The sequence below is a fragment of the Pezoporus flaviventris genome, unplaced genomic scaffold (genome assembly GCF_033815535.1).
Source record: "Pezoporus flaviventris isolate CSIRO_AGI_PZ_B2104156 unplaced genomic scaffold, CSIRO_AGI_Pfla_v1 ptg000030l, whole genome shotgun sequence".
In the NCBI taxonomy this organism is placed as follows: Eukaryota; Metazoa; Chordata; class Aves; order Psittaciformes; family Psittacidae; genus Pezoporus; species Pezoporus flaviventris.
The window spans coordinates 5,115,178-5,135,449 of NW_026892578.1; the positions used below are offsets into that span (position 1 = coordinate 5,115,178).

The 20,272-nt window shown below is 42.2% G+C and overlaps 1 protein-coding gene across 7 annotated transcripts in view; it reads left to right on the forward strand.

Annotated features, from left to right (window-relative positions):
• JADE3 (jade family PHD finger 3) overlaps window positions 1–16,621 on the forward strand; it is a 67,859-nt gene extending 51,238 nt beyond the window's left edge. For all 7 annotated transcript variants that reach the window (XM_061459772.1, XM_061459773.1, XM_061459776.1 and 4 more), the window contains 5 exons: window positions 1,937–2,104; window positions 7,878–7,994; window positions 8,454–8,927; window positions 11,219–11,336; window positions 13,208–16,621. In XM_061459772.1, the coding sequence (XP_061315756.1) occupies window positions 1,937–2,104; window positions 7,878–7,994; window positions 8,454–8,927; window positions 11,219–11,336; window positions 13,208–14,100 (1,770 nt within the window). In that variant the 3' untranslated portion in view covers window positions 14,101–16,621. The remainder of the gene's footprint in view (window positions 1–1,936; window positions 2,105–7,877; window positions 7,995–8,453; window positions 8,928–11,218; window positions 11,337–13,207) is intronic.
• Window positions 16,622–20,272: the final 3,651 nt, after the last annotated feature.

Here is a 20,272-nt window from a genome sequence, read left to right on the forward strand (position 1 = left end):
GTGTATTTTTGTACCAACTGCATGTAATACCCAGTAAACATACCTGGCTGAAAAAGGAGCTGTCATCTTCCTGCTTGCAGTGGGCTGGCTTCCAGCCCAGCTGCTTTCCTGATCTGATTCACTGTGTGTAGCTGCCATATGAAACCGAGTGCCAGTAATGTGGCCAGTGACAGGAATAGGGCTGGCAGCTGGGCTGCCTGCTTCAGCCTCTGCTGATGTCTGTTCAAAAGTAATGATGAATTTGCAGTAGGAGGCTTGTGGTTGCCTGCTGGCAGCTGAGCTTGATCTCATGGCCTGCTGCCTCCAAGCTCCTGACCTGTGCTGGATCTGACTGAAACTAACTGGGGAGCATGTCTGGGCTAAGGCTAATCCTACCCACAACAACAAAATCATTTGATTTTTAATCTGGATTGGCTCTGGTTCACCAAATAGCCTCAGGTCTGTTTGTCATTGCACAGTTAGGAGGGAGGGGGGAGTGTGAGAAATTTCCTCCTTCATGGTACCTTCTCGTGCTGGCTCAAACACATTGTGAAATTACTGGTTTAGTAGTCTAGGCCTCCTCTGCTTATTAGTTGGATTAAATCAGAAAATAGTTTCTGTTCATTTCCAACCCCCTAAATGTGATCTTAGGTGTAATGTCACTTCTGCTTTAGTAACAGAAAGGATGCTGGTAGGAATGTGCTGCATAAGGGAGAAAAAAATTATTTGTAACATTTAGATTACAGCTCCCCCTGTTGATTTTTGCAGCAGTCGCCACATCAAAATAGCTTTTAGACTAGTGAGTCTTGCAGAATTTAATTCAGGAAAGTCCCCCTCTCTGTGAGCCTGACATAATGTGCAATGTTTTATGGTATCTCCTCATATTAAATACTTGGCTCTTACAATCAGAAGGTTGGGAAGTCAAGTGTGGAAATTTTATACTAGATTTGAATCTGAAAGGCTAGTTGCAGTTAATCCTGTTCTACAGAGTGTTTCAAGTTACTGCTCTCAGAGACAGTGTTAGGAATGGTGGGATTTCTTCTGAAAGCCACCCTTTTGACAGAGCTTGTATTTGGAGTGGTTAGGTAGAGTTAGGCCTTAGTGGCATCCATGATTTTAGATCCACTCAGCTTGTTATGCGTGTATATATGTACAGCAGGATATGTATAGGTACATGTGTGGTTAGCCATCAAGAACCGCTAGGAATTTGAATTAGAAAGCAGGTTTGTTTATTCTGTTTTTTTTCCTTTTTTGTTTTTAATTCTCAATCCTAGGAAAACGTAAGCCCTTGGAAAATGAGAAATGTCTCAAGTGCAGTACTCAGGAAATAGTCATAAAACCCAGCACCCCATAATTTCAGTATATGCTGTAGTTTTTTTGTTGTGATACTATATAAATATTTAAAGTAACAAACAATTCACAGAACTGTAACCACAAAGGTAATTTAAGGTTGCAGGAAATGGTCTTCAGTCAAGCCACTCATATCCCATCACATCTAAATAGAATTTTATGTTACAGTGTAAAGTTAATAGCAGTAGGAAATTGTGATTTTAAAGAAGTAGTTGATGCAGAAGCTAATTTAAAGAGATGGCAACAGTTTTTGTTTTGGAAATTTAAATCTCTAAAAGGAAAGATGAAGGTTCTTAAAGCCAGTGGTGTTTTGCAGTCACAGTGGGTATGTTTTACACCATAACAAATATTGCAAGCACACTTGAAAAGAAACCAGCATAAAAAGTCTTTGCTTTATAGGCTGCTTGCTTATCTCTTTGATCACTTGACTCATTTTAAGGTAAAGAAGCTAGAGAAGGATTAAGTAAAGGCCAAACAGTGCCTTTACTATTTGAAAGCTTCTTTCTGTGTGAATATTAATGCTCAGTGTGAAATCATTTCAGCATAATGATCTCAACATTTAGTTTTCATTATTCATATTATCTCAATATTTATGTTTTCCTCCAAGGCATGCTATGGAATCTTAAAAGTACCTGAAGGGAGTTGGTTGTGCCGCACCTGTGTCCTGGGAATACATCCTCAGTGCCTCCTGTGTCCCAAAAGAGGAGGTGCCATGAAAGCTACCAGGACAGGAACCAAGTGGGCACATGTGAGCTGTGCTCTCTGGATTCCAGAGGTAAACACTTAATTTCTGCCTCTTCTTTTGCGTTACAGACTCCTCTTTTGCGTTATAGACTCCTCTGCGTTATAGACTCCTTCTTGTTCCTTCCTCTGCCTTCATGTCATGATTTAAGATATCTCTCTGGCTTAATACTGGGCTTTATTCTGATGAGCCTGCACAGTCTGTGAAGACTGGGAGAGAGTCCAGCTTATGTTCCCATTAATTAATAACTTTGTCCCCTCCATTTACTCGGCAGTCACTTCTTGGTGTCGTCATGGTATCAGAGCTACCTGCTAGAAAGAATTACTGATGTAAGCTAGTGTTAACCACACAAATGCATCTTTGTTTTTTCTCTTCTGAATTTGTGTATTCAGTTAGGTGTATGGTTTGCATAAATACATCATTTTTGGTTTCGTTTTTGTTTTTTTGTTTTTTTGTTTTTGTTTTAAAGAACCACCTCATTGCATTATCTGCAGAGGATATATTAAAACATTTATAGTTAGGGTTTTTTTGTGTTTTTTTGTGTTTTTTTAAACTAGATTTGGTGGGGAGATAAGTATCTATCTTCTATGTCATATTTTATAAGAAAAGGCTTTTTAAATATATCTGTGTATAAATATGTGTTAGAGTTTCATAATGAAACTTTAAACTTCTTCCTCCATTTTGAATCAAGTTTAGCATAACAGTATTGTTCTGTAAATCGAATGTTCATTCCTGTATAGTTGGGGTTTGTTTAATTTTGTACTTGGAATATTTCTGTTTTCTCTCTGGTAAGATCCACAAATCCATTAAAGGGTGGTTTAATATGAGGCATTAGCCAAGTCTGTTGGCACCATGACATCAGTGGGATGGATGCTTTCTTTTCTGAGCATTCTGCTGCCAAGAGCAGCCAGGCCTCCTGTTTGCGAAACTTTGAGGGAGATGATAAGATTCTAGGGTTTTTTTTGTTTTTTATTTTTTTCTAGCATAGCAATCAGATGCAATGTGTAGTTGTTCCTAGCTCTGTCTCAGGCACATATCTGCTTTTCAAGGAGGTTATCTTTGCAGTTGCACTTTTCCTTTAGGCCTGCTTTGGTTTTTGGCACCTCTTCAACCTCTAAGAAGAGTGGAGTTGAAGAAAAAAAAAAAAAAACAACAAAACCAAACGGTTTATTTTGGAGTTAATAAAATATATAAGTAAAGCAACCTTCTGACTTCTCCTCCTCTGCTGAAGTGTCTTAGCTGGAGGCTCTTTTGGATTTGAGCAGATGGTTTTTCCCAGGAGGTCCTTCCTGCATGTGATTGCCTTGATGCTCTCACCAGCAGATGTGTAGCTGGTAGGTTTGGGAAGCAGGTGATGGCAGGGCAGGAGCCTATGCTGCCTGCTCACCTTCCCTGCGGCTGAGGGAGAAGCTGCTTGGGAGAGACCTCACATCCAGCTGCTCCCACAGCCTTTTCACTGGCTCTAGGCCTCGGCCACCTCCTCCCCTCCACACCAGTGCCTAGTGTGTCAGGCATAGCAAGAAAATGACACCTGGCAGTAGGGGTGGGAAATGCCTCTTGGATCCATTCTGTCTCCTGGTGTTCTGTGTTGTCACTTGTAAAACAATTCAGTCATAGGAGAAGCCAGAAAAACCTTTGGGAATCCGCTAAAATGGCAGATCAGTTCCTTCTGCAGAGTTGTGGCCTCACATGCTACAGGGGACAAGAAAACCCAGAATTTGAACACCTGGGGATAGATACTTTAGGAAAGAATGTGTATTCTCGTATGCCTGTTTCTCTTCTGCGAAAGACAGTAGCACACTGAAACTCCCCCAAAAGAAACAGAGAAATTCTAAAATCACTGCCATTTCCTCTTGTGGCCCTAACAAAATAGAGTAAGACAGAATGAAGAGAGGAATAGGTCATAAACATGTCTGTGCCTTCTGGTAGAAGTTTCAAAGAGGGACTTCCTGAGTCACCAGGTACAGGCTAGCATTGTTGCAGGCAATTGCACCAGGTATTTTCCTTCATTAGCTCATTCAGCACTGTCTTAAAATGCTTTTCCCTCCCTTCCTGGTGAGCTAATGCTGTTGAAAGACTTTCTTGACCCTCACTTGACTGATGGGGAAGTTGGAAGGGTGTACTCATTGCTGGTTTAAAGGGGTCTACAAGAAATCTCGAGAGATGTTTTACAAGGGCATGTAGTGACAGGACAAGGGGGAATGGATTTAAGCTGGAAGAGGGTAGATTTAGATTAGATATTAAGAAGTTCTACACTATGAGGGTAGTGAGACACTGGCACAGGTTGCCCGGAGAAGCTGTGGCTGCCCCATCCCTGGCAGTGTTTAAGGCCAGGCTGGACGCGGCTGGGAGCAACCTGGTCTAGTGGAAGGTGTCCCTGCCTGTGGCAGGGGGTTGGAACCAGCTGGTCTTTAAGGTCCCTTCCAGCCCAAACCATTCTATAGTTTTGTGATACTCTTCTGCCTCTGGTGTAAATGTGTAGTCTAATTCATGTTTTCTTAAAAAGCATTCTTTTTAAAAAATGGGAACATTGAGACCGGAAAACTGTGATGAGCGTTTTGAAATTCAAGGTCCTTCTCTGCCTTAGACCACCCATTACAGTTACGTCCTCCCTCAGTCAGTGTGGGGTCAGCTGAAGCAGAAAGTTTTTTTTCCTTGCTACAACTGGATGTGTATCAAATTGACTATCCTTAGCTGCTGTTTGAGTGGCTGTGCTCCAGCCACTGGTGCAGATCATTGTGCACTTGTGTAGCTGCTTGTGGCGGGTTAGCAGGGGAGCAGAGGACAGGATGGTGGCAGTTGAGATGGCAGCGGATATACGTAGCAGTCACAGAGAAGAGATTTCAACAGCCCCTTGTCTTCACCCTATCCCACTCTTAACACTTCAGAGTACAGCAGTCAAATGTAACAACAGATACAATGTGCAGAAACAACAGGAAACAGCTACATATTACAGCAGATGGATAATTTCTGCCTTGGCATAGAAGGTTTTGGAGAACGATAAATGTTGGCCTCTCTGCCCTCTATATCCCTTGGGAGCAGTGAAGTTAAAACAGACTTTGCCTTGACTCTTCTCTTAGGAACATCAGAAGCATGCAGACAGCATGAGGCCAGTATAAATAAATCACACCTGACTCTGTAAGCTCCTCTTTGTGCTTTTACAGAGTAGGGTAATATAAACAGGCAGCACTACAAGCTGAATGGACAGTATTTCCAACATAAATGTTTCCTGACCTTGAGTCCCCTCTGGTGAAGGAGCTGGGAGAGCATTAAAAGGGCAGAGAGGGACAAGAAGGTCTGTGTCAATTCCCAGATCCTGCTGGGAAGCATGGTGGAAAGTTGGTATTACCCAGTCTCCATTAAAAAAAAAAAAAAATCACTGAAGAATCTGTTTTGTTTTTGAAAGGAATATAGATAACCTGACAAGATGATCAAATCCTTTAATTCCCAAAGTCTTGCATCCTTGTGTAGTGGTAACCACAAGGAGAATTCTAGTCAATCTTTGTAGAACGTTTCAGAAATACCTGTGCAACTTGGAACCAGCTCTGGTTCAAGGAAGGTCAAGTTAGGTTGATGAAGTTAGGCTCACTTTGGAAGTGAAAAAGCTACATTTTATGATGTTTGGGAGTGCTAGGCATAATATTGTGGAACCATTCAAGCATTCCAGAGACAGCTTTGTCACCCACCAATTTATAGGAAGGCCACAACAGATTGTCATCTCTGTCTGATGGGGGCATCACATATGGCCTGCTTATTCTCCTTATCTGATAAAACCTGGGCCCTCTCTGAAGCATCTGTCTTCCTAATAAAGACTTCTGGAAATGAATACAGGAGGTTGACCTCAGTATATTACAAAAGATGTGGCTTCAGCTGGGGGATCTAAAGGGTGAAGTACTATAATAAAACCAATGAGAAATCCTGTTTGAGTCAATATATGTTATTCGTTCATGAACTGCTGATAAACTTTTTAAAATGTTGAAATAAACCAGGTAATCTCTTGCAAGCCTGTCTTCCACCTGGTTTAAGTGATCCTTAGAGCAATGCAGTGGTACAAAGAGAGTAACAGAATTACTCAGCTTGAGCATAGCAACTATGACACTTGGACTTTATGAACTTAGCACTGCTATCTTTGAATAGTTCAGCCTCACCAAGGAGGTCTGCTGAAACAAATCCTTCCCTTTTCAGGGATTAAGCAGGTTTTAAAATTAATATGTGCATCATTATTTTTTTTGCTGATGTATCTCCAGAGAGGAGCTAGGAAATTCAGCTTAGTCTGCTGGCTCTTGTGAAGTCAACTAATTATCACATGCTAAATCAATTCATATAACCTGGATTTCCCTAGGGGAGTCATATTATGGAGTTAATCTTTGAAAATTATTGCAGCATAATGCTCAAGTGTTCTAGAAGAAGAAGAAAAAAATTGCCATTCAGATCTCAGCCTTAACTGTTCTCTTAAGAAATCAGTGTTATACTGGCCTCATAGTGCCATGGGGTATGACCTAGGAACCTCTCTTCTTTGAATTCTTGGATATGACCCCTTTGAGAATAGGCCCCTGTCCCACCATTGGAAATACAGGTCTGTTCTATTCAGGTGAATTGTTCATAAAAATTATGATCTTCCCAACTAGAATCTGCATTTTCTTTTCTGCTTCAGGCAGGTAGCTCTCCAAAGCATATATTCAACTCTCCAAACATACAGTCAGCTCTCCAACTGCTATATTCAAAAAGTGCAGTGTAAGCATCAAAATCCAAGCTTTTGGAGACTGGAATTCTTGGGACAGAACAGTTCCCTCACTGAAATCTTCTGCCATGTGCCATTCTCATACTGGTCCAGTTCTGCATGTCAGTCATTCAGAGCTGGCCAGGTTTTTGTTTGTGCTCTTAGTTAAACTCTGTCTGTCAGGAGTGGCTCAAGAGATGCCCACACAGCTAATTTATGTCTGTTTTGGTGTCCGCTTTATGGGGGACAGTCCTTACTTCCCAGTATGGACAACAAGCAACTGAGAAATTTGTCACAAAGGATATGTGGACGTTAGTGTAACAAAGAATAGGAAAAGGTATCCTGTGCTTATCTGTTTTTCTTTTAGTATTAATATCCATAATCTGGTCTACCAGAGACAAATGGATCATCCAGACTAAGTATGTGAAAACTTGAACAAGAGAACATACTGTGCTTTGCAGTAAGAGAAGTTTGTTGTATTCTTTCTCAAATAATATTTGATGCAACCTGTAGTGAGGAAAGTGTGTTTGCACTGGGAGTGCTCAGAGTAGTGGCAGAACTGGGAAGCAAAGCCTTCCCTGACTGCTGGCTGGTAGATCTGGTTCTGTCCTAAACTGTGGGCTGACGGGAGTAGCTACTGTAGCAGATCTGTGGATCATAAAAAAGAAACTATATGGGTAAGTATGAGTAAGTGTTCCTATTTTGTTCTGATAAGCTTGCATTTTGATACTTTTAAGTTAGACCTGTAAAAGTAGCACAGGGGAAATAAGCATCACTTATTGCAGTCTGTCAACTGATTCATAACAGGACATGCTACAGGTGCCTCAAATGTTTTGAAGAGCCTCAACTTTTAGCCACCAGGTTAAACTAGTAGGATTCCACAGTACTGTTTTCATGTGGGATCTTTCAGGGTCCCTTGCTGAGAAGTATGAGCACATAGAGATCTCTCAGTGAGATAAATGTGTGGTCATATTTCTTCATCTGGTATTAATTGAGAGCTTGTTTCTACTGCCTTGATAACTGCTTTCTACGCTGTTTTGTTTTGTTTTGTTTGTTTTTGGTTGTTTTTTTTTTTAATGTTTACAGGTTAGTATTGCTTGCCCAGAAAGAATGGAGCCAATCACAAAGGTGTCTCACATTCCACCAAGTCGATGGGCTCTAGTGTGTAGTTTATGCAAACTGAAAACTGGTGCTTGCATACAGGTATGTACTTGTCCTCTGGTGACTCTATGTAGTGTGTCATCTATGTGAGAAGGGCAGTTTTGGTTTTGCATTTTGTTCTTTGTGTGTTCAGAGATGCTTTATAATGCAGATGACTGTGGATAGTATGCATACTTCTTCATAGCTGTTTACTATCAAATTAGTTCACTAACACAGAGATTTAGGAGTGAGTTTGAGTTGCCTTCTTTTAAAGAAGGCTGAGATGTATAAGGACTGCTACAGTGTGGGTCAGAGATGGATAGAAAAGTTCTTCTGTTGAACATTGTTCACAAACAACAATATACTGAATTGGGTGGTACCAGCTTCAAAGAGACCAACAGAATGTTTAAGAGTGCTTAGGAAATAAGTTTTGTAGGGATGGACTTTAGTTAAGATAATTCTGTCCTTTTTTCCTGGTTTGTTGCTACTGTTATTGATCAAGGTTTTTTGTTTTGTCTGTAGTGCTCTGTGAAAAGCTGCATCACTGCCTTTCATGTCACCTGTGCCTTTGAGCATAGCTTAGAGATGAAAACCATCCTGGATGACGGTGATGAGGTCAAGTTTAAGTCGTACTGTCTAAAGCACAGCAAGAACAAACAGAATTCGCTACCTGACATTGATGAGCACCCTAAAAGCATGTCGGACCAGAAGCAAATAGAGAGTGAGAAAACCAGTTTGCGAGCCCAAAAACTCCGAGAGCTGGAAGAAGAGTTTTACTCACTAGTTAAAGTGGAGGATGTTGCAGCAGAACTGGGCCTTCCTAAACTTGCTGTAGACTTCATCTACAATTACTGGAAATTAAAGCGGAAAAGTAACTTTAACAAACCATTGTTTCCTCCCAAGGAGGATGAAGAAAATGGCTTGGTGCAGCCAAAAGAAGATAGCATTCATACTCGCATGAGGATGTTCATGCATTTGAGGCAGGACCTAGAGAGGGTAAGAAATTAACTGGTACAGTTTTGAAAACCTGTTTGCAGGTGAGCGAGGTCTTTGTTCGTAGAGAGAAGTGGGAATGGAGGGAAACATAGGGAGATGATTTCAAAAATTACAATAAAGAAAACAAAGCTTTCAACTCAGATCTTCAGTATGCTGCCCTGCCTGCTGCAGAGACTGTCAACAGCGGTCCCTTCTCAGTCCGGTGACACCTGCAGTTTTCAGGTGCTTAGAGATAGTGAATATAAAAAAGGTAACAAATAAGGTATATGTGATAACTGTGATTCAGAGATGTTGGAGAGGAGCGGGGAAGGAAAATCAAAAGAGAGAAAATAGTGTTATAAGAAAAGGGAAAACAATACTGGGGAGAGAAGAACATGAAAATACAGGGAGATAAATGTTAGAGCCAAGATTTCCCCTTCTTGATGTAACTGTTGTCTTGAATCTAGTCATTATCAATCTCGATCTCCTTTTCCAGGACTACTTCAGCTATGGATCTTTATTTAAAAAAAAAATTTAATTAAAACCCCATAACATGCTTCAAATGGAGGGTTGTGGTTTTGGGGCGTTTTTCTTCCAAGAGGCCGTTTCAAACTTTTTCTTCTTGTTTTTGCAAGTAGTTTGTTTGCATCAGGTTTTGTTGATAATGCTTATTCTGAGTGGAGGTAATTCACAGTTGGAAGCATCTGTCTCAGTTTCTGAACTTCTCATGCCACAAGGCTGTACTGGGTTACATTGTGGGATGAGTATGAATTTGGGGATCTTGGAATTTCCTTTCTGGGGAGAGAGGTCCCAGTTCTGAACAGATGAAGTTGAGTGATGGGGGAGACATGCTTGGCAAACGTCTTTCAGCCAGCCCTTAAACTGTTTCTGTGTTCTGAAAGCTTTTTTAACTGTGTATCAAGAACTTTCAGTGTCTCTTCCTGTTCTCGTTACATTAGGTGGAAATGCTGCTGTTAAACAAATAGTGAAAGCAGAATTATGTGAAACAGAATCACACAATGGTTTGGACTGGAAATAACCTTTAAAGATCATCTAGTCTGACCACCTGGCCACAGCAGGGACACTTTCCACTAGAAGAGATTGTTCAAAGCCCCTTTCAGCCTGGCCTTGAGCACTGCCAGGGATGGGGCAGCCACAGCTTCTCTGGGCAACCTGTTCCAGTGCCTCACCACCTTCATAGTGGAGAATTTCTTCCTTGTATCTAATCTAAACCTACCCTCCTTCACTTTAAAGCCATCCTCCTTTGTCCTGTCACTACATGCCCTGGTTTCTCTTTTCCTTATAATTCCCTTTCATGTAACAAAAGGCTTCTTTATTGTCCCATGGAGACAGCAAGGTCTCTGCAGAGCCTTCTCTTCTCCAGACTTGGTAACCCAAACTCTCAGCCTTTCTTCAGAGGAGAGGGGTTCCAGCACTGACCTTTCTTGTGGCCCTCCTGGATTCACTCCAACATGAGTGTCTCCATGTCTGTCTTGTGCTGGGGGCCCAAAGCTGAACACAGTACTGCAGGTGGCATCTCACCAGAGTGGAGCAGAGGAGGAGAATCACCTCTCTCAGCCTGCTGGTCACTCTTCTCTTGATGCAGCCCAGGATACAGTTGGCTTTCTGGGCTCCATGCGCACATTGCCAGGTCATGTCCTGTTTTTCAGCCACCAGAATTCTCACGTCCTTCTCATCCAGGCCTCTCCAATCCCTTCATCTGCCAACCAGATGGGTATTGCCCTGACCCCGGTGCAGGACCTTGCACTTGGCCTTTTTGAGCTTTGTGAGCCTGCAATGGAGTCAAAAACTAAATTGCAAAATGGGTTATCCAGAATGTGTGTATTGCACAAGAAGCCAGAGTATTCTTTTAATTTTAGGAGAAAAAACATAGTTTAGCTGTTAAAAAGCATTCTATGAAACATTTTGCAGGGAAATTCTGGGAGAATCCAGTATTGCCAGCAGTAACATCCCCAGCATTGTACACAGTGGAAGCAGGTTGCAGACAAGCAGGTCTTAGAAATGGCTTACTTTTCTTTTGACTAGAACTCTGCTTGCTGTTCTTATACATGAAAACGTCTTCTACTGTCTTGCTGAATATATTCAAGGCATTCATTAAATTGGCAATGAAAAAGAAAAAATCCAGGGTATTTTTTTTATTCTTAGTTACATATGCTCAGTAATATTCACAAGAACTTTGCCAAGGGATTTACACATAATGTTGTTTAAATTCTGTTGTTGATGCACTTTCTATAACTATGTTGGGATTTATTTTTGTATTGCCTATTAAGTCTCCTATTATTCCTCTGTAGGTAAGAAATCTCTGCTACATGGTAAGCAGGAGAGAGAAACTGAAGTTATCTCACAGTAAAGTACATGAACAGGTCTTCAATTTGCAAGTCCAGCTCATTAATCAGGAAATTGCTGCAGGTAATCACACAAATGTAAAATTTTTACACATTTTGTCTGTATTTAAACTAAAAAAAGTGTTCCCTTTATGTTCCTGCTTAGTGTTTTTAACACTGTAAATCTGCCTTTAAAAACTTTGTTCAATTACGCAGTCAGTGAAAGTAGCAACACACACAAGACTCTAATTTCTTAAAATATGTACTTCAATATTTCTTGATTTTATGGCTGTTTGTGGTATATTCCTATTACTTATCAATCACTGTGGCATCCAGATGGCAGAAACAGCCTGGTGGCGATCTCTAGGTTTTTGCTTCCTTTGGCCTCTGGTTTATGGTTATTTCCCCACAGCAAGCTCTGCCCTGCTCTTTGGTCCTCCAGCTGAGGCGGCTTTTTGCTTGCTGTCACGCTTGGTTCCTTCAGGCAAGAGAGAAGAATGACTGATGGGAATCACTGTTCTCCTGTTGCCTCGCATGCTTGATGAGCACTGCAAAGAGGCATTTCTTAGATTGCCATCTGCAGTTACTCTCCTTCCTTCAAAAAGAGTTTAAGTTCTCTGTTTTTTAAGAGTGAATGGTAACTGGTTAGGAATGCTGATGTACCAAACCCCGCTCTGCCCTTTGTTCTTATAGCGACCCTTTTGAAATAAGGAGCACACCATTTGGAAAGAGGAAGAGTATATATTACAGTGCAGTTACTTTTTTTTAATTCTTTCAGGGTACATATTACGTTTTAATGAGTTAAGAATGAAGTCTTCGAGGTTTTTTTGTTTGCTTGTTTTTTTTTCTCTACCTCTGAAACACAGATAGGTTTCATTAGTACTGACAAGGTGGGTTTTTTAAACTGTTTTAGATCAGACTGGAACTTTGTGAAGCAGCAGTATTCTAAAGCACTTTGGGTTTCTGTAACTGCATTTACAGTGCTGGGCCTGGAGAACAGAAGGCTCCAGGGAGACCTTAGAACAGTCTCCCAGTACCTAAAAGGGGTCTACAAGAAATCTGGAGAGGGACTTTTTACAAGGGCATGCAGTGACAGGACAAGGGGAAATGGCTTTAAACTGAATGAGCAGAGATTTAGATTAGATACAGGGAAGAAGTTCTTCACTATGAGGCTGGTGAGACACTGGCACGGGTTGCCCAGAGAAGCTGTGGCTGCCCCATCCCTGGCAGTGTTCAGGGCTAGGCTGGGCGGGGCTTTGAGCAGCCTGTTCTAGTAGAAAGTGTCCCTGCCTGTGGCAGGGGGTTTGGAACTGGATAATCTCTAACGTCCTTTCCAACCCAAACCATTCTATGATTCTGTGATTTCGTTAGAAATGTCTACTAAATTTATTTTATGACTTTTCTAATACAAGTGCTTTTGTAATGCTTATTGGACAAGCTTGATAGCTGCTCTGCAATGGGTTCTGTATGCATATAATATCATAAAGACTAATATAGTGGGGTGAAAAGACTTTTAAAGTGTAAAGAATTGTATAATACAAAGCAGAGAGTTGAACCAAGTCCAAACTGGAACTCAGTTTGAAGCATTGTTTTTTCTCCATCCAAAACTGAATATGAACCTTTTTTATAGCTTTGTTGGAACTACTTCAGTCATATCTCAAAACTGGTTCGATTCACTGGCTTAAAGCCCTTTAAAAATGGCATGCTGTTGTTTTTAATGGAAATGCTAAAATGCTTACCTAAATTCTGAAACGGTGAATAATTTGGAACAATTTTCATTATCCCAGCTTCTCTTTAATGTCCTAAAATAATTTCACTCTAATTGCTTGCAAATGCTTCTTATTGTTGAATGACCTTCTAATGGACTGTAAGACTTGTTATAGATAACAAAACAATTACTCTCTTCTAAAAAAAGCTTTTTTTTTTCTTCTCTCCCCTTGTGTCTTTCTGCTGTAGGCCATACCCTGACAAGTGCACTAGAGAATACACTGTTCTACCCACCTCCCAGGATCACCCTGAAGTTAAAAATGCCCAAGTCAGCACTAGGAGATTGCAAAAATAACTCGCTGAAGCCTGGCAACAGACCGCTTTCTCCTGACAACAACAGCACTGTTTACAGCAAGCGGAGCGTGCCGATGTCAAAGGAATCATTTGAGATTAAAGCAAAATCTTATGCCAGGTATCAACATGAGAGCAGAAGTAATGGGTTGCTGGCAGGGATTGGAAAGCCTCGGGGTGAGGCAAAGGATTCTGGCCCCACACAGATGCTGGAGTTTCACCGGGGCCAGCCGTCCGGGAAGCCCTTAGCCCTCCAGGCTGCTTTGCACGGACAGGGTTCCATTGGGAATGGGCGGGTGCAGCAGGATAACTCAAGGCTGGCAACAAAGTCTAATGGCCTGATGGGCAGGGCTGGAGATGTGAGCCAGAGAGACAGCTCCAGCCAGACGCCCTATGAGCAAGAGTCCGTGCTCACGGCTCACTTGGCCAGCCAGAGCAGTTTCAGAAAGTCCACCATAGAACATTTTAGTCGGTCCTTCAAAGAGGCTACCAACAGCCTTGTGAGGACCACAGAAGATCTCCGGTGCTGTGACAAGCCAACAAGAAGACTTGCAACAAAAGACCGTTTGTGGAACAAGCAGACACTGGAAGGTGCTCCGTACCAGGACAACGATGGGTACTGTCCTGACTTAGAGCTGAGTGACTCTGAAGCAGAAAGTGATGAAAACAAAGAGCAAGTGAGGTTAAGACGAGGTAGCTCAGAGAGAGAAAGCCCAAGTAAGGACTTTGGAAGAGATTGTCACAATAGAAACAAAAAGAACATGATTTCTCACAGTTCCGTACAAAGGTGATTAGAAGCCCCCACGGGGTAACTCAGCCTTTACGTATTCCAGTGTACCAGTGCAAAGCTCAGCATCAAAAGGTTCCAGAAAATAGTCCAGGACCTACATTAGGAAGATTTGCGATAGGGGATAGGGGAAGGGGAGAGAAATCAGTAGTTCTGTTCAACTGTGAATTGGCTTGCAGTCTCCGCAAGGTTGACTCTGTTATTGCAAAGTCATGTGGAAGTGGATGTGTTTTAATTAGACGGTAACATCTGGGAGAGCACAAAGCAGTTACTCTTCGTGTAAATCCAGGGAACTGCTTCCCCCTTGCCGGTTTATGTGCCAGACAGTGTGCTCGTGTTATGTCCATCTCGTGGTAGTGGACAGGTATTAAAGAAGTCCTTGCATTGCTCTAATGTGTTGCAAAAAAGTGCAGACAGAGACACTGAAACTGCATTCATGTGGCACGTTCAGTAAGGCTTTGATCCAGCAATGCACATGCAGATGCGTTGGGAAGTTAAGCATGTGAAAAGTCCTGCTGGTTTCCCCCTGGGAACGTTTCTACTCCGATCTCTGAGCGCATGCCAGTGTGCTCTGCTGGATCAGGCCCAAAGTGACTACTAAGTGATGATCCTGTTCTGCAGGAGACTTTGAGCTGCAGTGGTGTGTGCAGGCTCCTTGCGGAGGGTGGAAGCAGGCGTCGCTTGTGCTGCCAAACTCGCTGACCTCTAGCCGTGCCCCTGTTCCTTGCTCTTGCTGAAGGTTGTGTTTCTCTTCACAATAATTTGCTTACTTTGTAAATATACAACTTCTATTACTTCAATTTTTTTAATCTCTGTACATACTTGCTTGTTGTGGGATGCACTTGTAAATATTTTACCCAGCTAACAAGTACAGATGGCTAATTTTGTGGATAGTGTTTACAAAAGTAGATGTACTACTTCAAAGAAAAATGCTATTTGACACTTACTCTTAGGCAATCACCGGTGATGCCAGGTTCCTCTTGAAACTGAGATTTCATGTCCAGAGGTGTTTGTACCTGGTACTTCTTTTGCAGGCTCAAATTTTCAACCCTGGTTGCCTGAATGCAGGCATAAGAACCTTACTTCTGGCATCGAGGTCTGTAAAATTTTAGCCAGTCATCATTTGGAGTAGCTTTTTTTTTGTTCTGAAAATCTATCCTGTTACTAAACTACTTTTCAACCTCTGGATCAGTTGCTGTTTCCCAAACTAACACTGTTTTGTCTGTCCTTTACAATTAGCAGTTGTTAAGTAGCGCTTAAATTTCAGCCAGGACTGGAGAAGCAAGAAGGGAAGGGATTTTTTTCCATTTGTTTCAGTGTCAGGGAATTTTTGTTCAAATGCATACAACCTTCTTGCTTTCCAGATGGCGTCCTATCAATCAGCAAAGTAACTGTGCTGTTTTTCTCTGAAATGCTGTACATTTCATAAATATGCCATATCCTCTGTCCCCACACTGCTGGCTGAAACAGGCCGTAGGTTGTGTAAGGCACGTCATCCACCTCCTTTCTGTTGAGGGTTTTATTTTGTGTAGAAACAAAAGGTGTTGCCCACCCAGCATGAAGATGACTATGCAGAATCCAAACCACAACCTGCTTTTCTTCATCATCTTAATTTATTGCTTTTAGCTTGGGAAATGGCAACGACACTTTCAGATTTGTTTTAGACTTTGAAATCTCCCTAGTTGCAATAGAACTAGCAGGTCAGGGGCTGCAGGACTTCTCAGTTGTGAAATAATAATTAAGAAGAAAGAAAAGCATACTTGGCAGTTCTGCTCTGTTTGCTTCAAGCATCTTAATTTTTATAATTTCTTTTTCCACTTCTTGATTTTATGTATATTTGTGTAATTGATCTTTCTAGAGCTGTATCTTCAAAACGATTTCTTTGGTGTAAATATGCAGTAGCATTTTAGGTTTCCACATATTTTATTTTAATGGGAAATGCTTTGTGTTCTAAGCCATGGGTCATTCAGAATAAGTAAACAAATGTTGCTCATTTGTATTCCAGTTCTGATTCTCTTAGTTCTCCTTCGATATTTATTAGTAATCCTTTCTCACTGGTCATGAAATTTTATGAAGCTTGTATTGGGAACACTGATCTGGGAGGTCAGCAAAGTGTTCCTCTTATTTTGTGACTGGCAGCGTATGACAGAGGGGAGGGAAAATGGTGCTTCAGCAAAACTCAGCATTTCTGCTCTTCTGGGCTAATTAATTCAGTTGTTTCCAGTCTGGGCAATGGTTTTGCTAATTTTACATGATTTTAATAGATATATGAAGGAGCCCTTGGTTATGTAGTTCTCAAGTATTGTTCCCAAAGTGCATTTGCTAGTTTTTATTGTGTGTTCGGTGGCTAACTGTTTGAAGTATTACCTCTTAACCTTATTTGTCAATTTTTTTTTTGTGTTTTTGCATTTTGTTTTATATATATAAATATATATATATTCAATTTTCCAAGATGGACTCGGTCTTTTTCAGATGTCCCCTTTTTACAAGTACTTTTTCATTAAATTATGAAACTGCTAACAGTATTTTCATTTGTTGTGATTTATTTAGGGCTTTACCCCTTGTGTCTGGCAGGTTGTTAAACTCATCAGTCCAAGTGCAGTTCTATGTCCAGCAGGAGTAAATTATTTCTGCAGAGCTGGCAATACTTGTAACAAGTTAAGTATCAAAGAAAACCTTTCCCCTTCAGCCTCCCAGAAAAAGTCACTGAACCACTAATTTGCTGTGGATAGCAAATAGCCCAAGCCTGGCATTTGTTTCTGCCTAGCTGAGCAAATGTAACAGACCGTTTGCTGCCCTGGCCTCACTCTATTTTCTTATGCTGTGGTATGACTGTATTTCCCTGGTTGGACAAATTAAGTTGCAGAGGAAGAGCCATAGCCAGGCCAGCTGTCTCATCCTTGTTCTTGAATGCTCACATGCATGCAGAAATACCTAACAGTCAGCTTTTGTCTCATGCGTGCTGCAGACAAATCCATGCAAGCAAGTTCCTGGTTTGATGGTTTATGCTGGTTCTCCATGGCCTTCAGCTGTAGTTCCCCTTGTTCCCACAGGCCGGTGCTGTGCTATACCTTGCTGGCAGAGAGGAGCTGCTCCCTGTTGCCTGGGTGGGGAAGGTGGCAAAACCAAGGAGGAAGATGGAGAGAAAGGAGCAGGTTGTGGCTGCACAACCGATCCAGTTGCATCCCTCCTGCTCTGGCTGGCTTGGTAGCTTGCAGTGTTCAAGAGGGATGAGGGATCTGCAGCGCGTATGTTGGAAGCAGCAGTGACCTTCCTGCCTGTGGTGGCTGAGCAGTGGCCCCAGGCAGGTGGGAGTGGAACTGGGAGTGGGTTGGGTGAAATAGAGCAAAAAGTCCCTTGGCTGCAAAGAAAACAGGAGACCAAAAAAGGGGAAATGCAGTAAAGGTGCATATAGAAGAAAGGGAAAAAACAGCACTAGGAAGAAGCAGTGAATGTTGGATAGTCAGCTGTTTTTCAGGACCAGGATTTCTCTTTCCTTGCTAAAGGCATCCTTGCAGCAGATTCCTGCACTGGACTTCTTTTTGTGACTTTCTGACTGGCAGCCTCCCATTCCGTTTGCAAGTACAGTCTGCTTGTGGCTGTGATGTGGGAAAGACAGGGCCAAAGAAGGAAACTGGTGTCCTCATTATTTTGGAAATGGCTGCTATTGGTTTGTAGAGTCTTTACAAACAAGAAAGTGTGGTTAGTTGTTGACAGTAACTTGAGCCAAGCTCTCACAGGGGCTGTGCGGTGATTCCCAGCACCCTCACTTCCACATTTACATCTCTGTCCAAAGAGAGATGTTCCTCAGCTATAACTTGCATATATCACTTGTAGAATGTTTTCTTCGCACCATGAATCACAAACCATAGAAGGAAAAATTACAGATGTTTAACTACTAAATATAAGCTTGAAACCTTCACCTGATTTTGATGTGGTACCTCAGTGCTGACTAAGCCCAGACACACGGGCTGTACTGCAGACACGTGATGTGCATCTGGTACCTGGGAGGGACTCGGTGTTCAAAGCCTGCCTCTGTGAGCTGCAGAGATAATCCAGCACAACCTGTCATTTTGATCATTGTGAGTTTTGATGATCCCAGTACTCGGGAAGATGTAGTACTGCACAGAACTGACACATCTATTAGGAAGACATGCTTTTGATGTGAATTAATGAGCAAAAGGAAGCTGCTTGCACAACCTGAGAGCTTGGCATGGAAGGGAATAATCCTGGGGAAGGGCAGAGATGTAGAACAATGGAGTGCCTCAGTGTGACTTCTTCAGGAAGAAGTGAAGACTCGGATTTCTGGGCTCTGGTTTCATGAGAGATGCCCTGCTGCTGCTGCTCTGACTCTTCCTCCATGCCAGCTTCATGGCTGAACAGAATTTTGCCCCTCCTGGGATGTATTCCTTTTGCAGAGACCTGGGAGCCTGGAGTAACTGCTCCCAGGCTCCGCTCCAAACCACATCAGCTCATCTGGTGGACTCTTCCAGCACAACTGCTGGACTCTTCCAGAGAGATGTGACACAAGTGGATTAAAGCGACTGCAAGCACAGCTTTCTGAAGCAAAATCTTACATAGCAGTTGGGTAAGTTGCTTGAAAATAGCAGCTGTGCATGCCTGTTTCTGTTCCTCAAGTCAACCCTGGGCAGACAGCTTGGATGAGTTTGTATGACTACCTCATTATGTAAGGAGAAGCAGCCTCAGATAGTATTTTCCCTGCCTCTGTGTGTGCAGCTTCCAGATAATCTTTCTCTAGTAGGCTTCTTTTGGCTGGGACAACCTCATGGTTCCACCTTGCCCTGCCTTTTCTCTGGGACTCTTTTTTTTTTTTTTTTTTTTTTTGTTTCAGGCTGGGCTGACCTTCCCAGCCTTCCCATTGCTTTCTCAACAGCCCTAAAGCTGGCTATCACCAGCTAGCCTCACCTAGGCTGCCTTATCTGAGACATTGTTTTAAATCTTGCAGTAGGCTCTGGAATGACATCTTAATGGTTTCTTTTGGCCTAGCCCTTCTCAAGACATTTTTCCTGGTTTCTTTTTTTTTTTTTTCCGCAGGTGCCTGCCCCCTCTGCCCTCACTTCAGGGAAAAACACTGGGCAAGGCAGGGACACAAGGTGTATTTTGACTTATTTGAGTTCTGTAATAGCTCCAGACATGTTCTGCTAGCCAAATTGGTGGGCCAGTGTCCTGATGAAGAATTTAAAACCTAGCACAACAGCACTGTAGAAAGGAAGATGCCTTCAAGAAATCTGGTCATCCAAAAGTCCTTGAGGTTGTGACTGAATTCAAGATTTGTCACTCTTATTTTCTGTGGTCTCAGCAACCACAAGGAATCCAAGTATAGGTGCTACTACTGGAGTGATACCTCTAAAATTAAAATGTATGACATGCCATTTGAGAAAATGGCTCTGGTTATACCTTTTTGGAAGTGCAAGCCCTAGTGAGGTACCTAATGAGGTACCAGAGAGGGGAGGAAATCATTAAACTAGCCCATCCCCTTCATCTGAAATCACAGTGTCTGGCTGCATTCCTTTGGAGTTCCATCCCTCTTATCTCAGAAGCTTATCTTAGCTCAGTAGTTTGGGAACCTCTGCCCTGGCATAACTGGCATTTTAGGCTCCATTTACATCGGTTGAATAGAGCCTGACCAAAGCACTTCCCCTCCCTAGAAGTGATGGCTCAGCCGTTGTTATGTTATCTCCTCTACAGTGGAGTAGGGGCACTGCCTCACCCTCTCCCTTCAGATTATTCCTTCTACAACAAGCCAGCCATCTCTCCTGGCTTAAGGAAGCACAGAGGCCAAAAGCTGAATGTGCCAGGTGATGTAGATATCCATAAGCAAGTTGGAGTTTATACTTCGTACGAATGGCTGATACAGAAAACAGGCTTCTCTCAAACTGGTTGAAATGCTAAATTAAGCTCAGAGCAGTCACCCCAAACCTGAAGTTTGCTTCTGATTTGGGCCTGAAGAAGGTCTGGTGTGCCTGAAAAGTGCAAACCCTGAAAGCACTATTGCTAAATTACCTCCTCGAATGAAAGATGCTGGCTCCCTTGCACAGCCTTTGCTGTGGCTGTAATTTTGCAGCTGCTGTAGCACATATCAATGCTCTTTTTTTATCCTGAGGCAAGCAAAATGGAAATGCAGGTCACGTGGATTATGAAGACCAGAAAAGTAA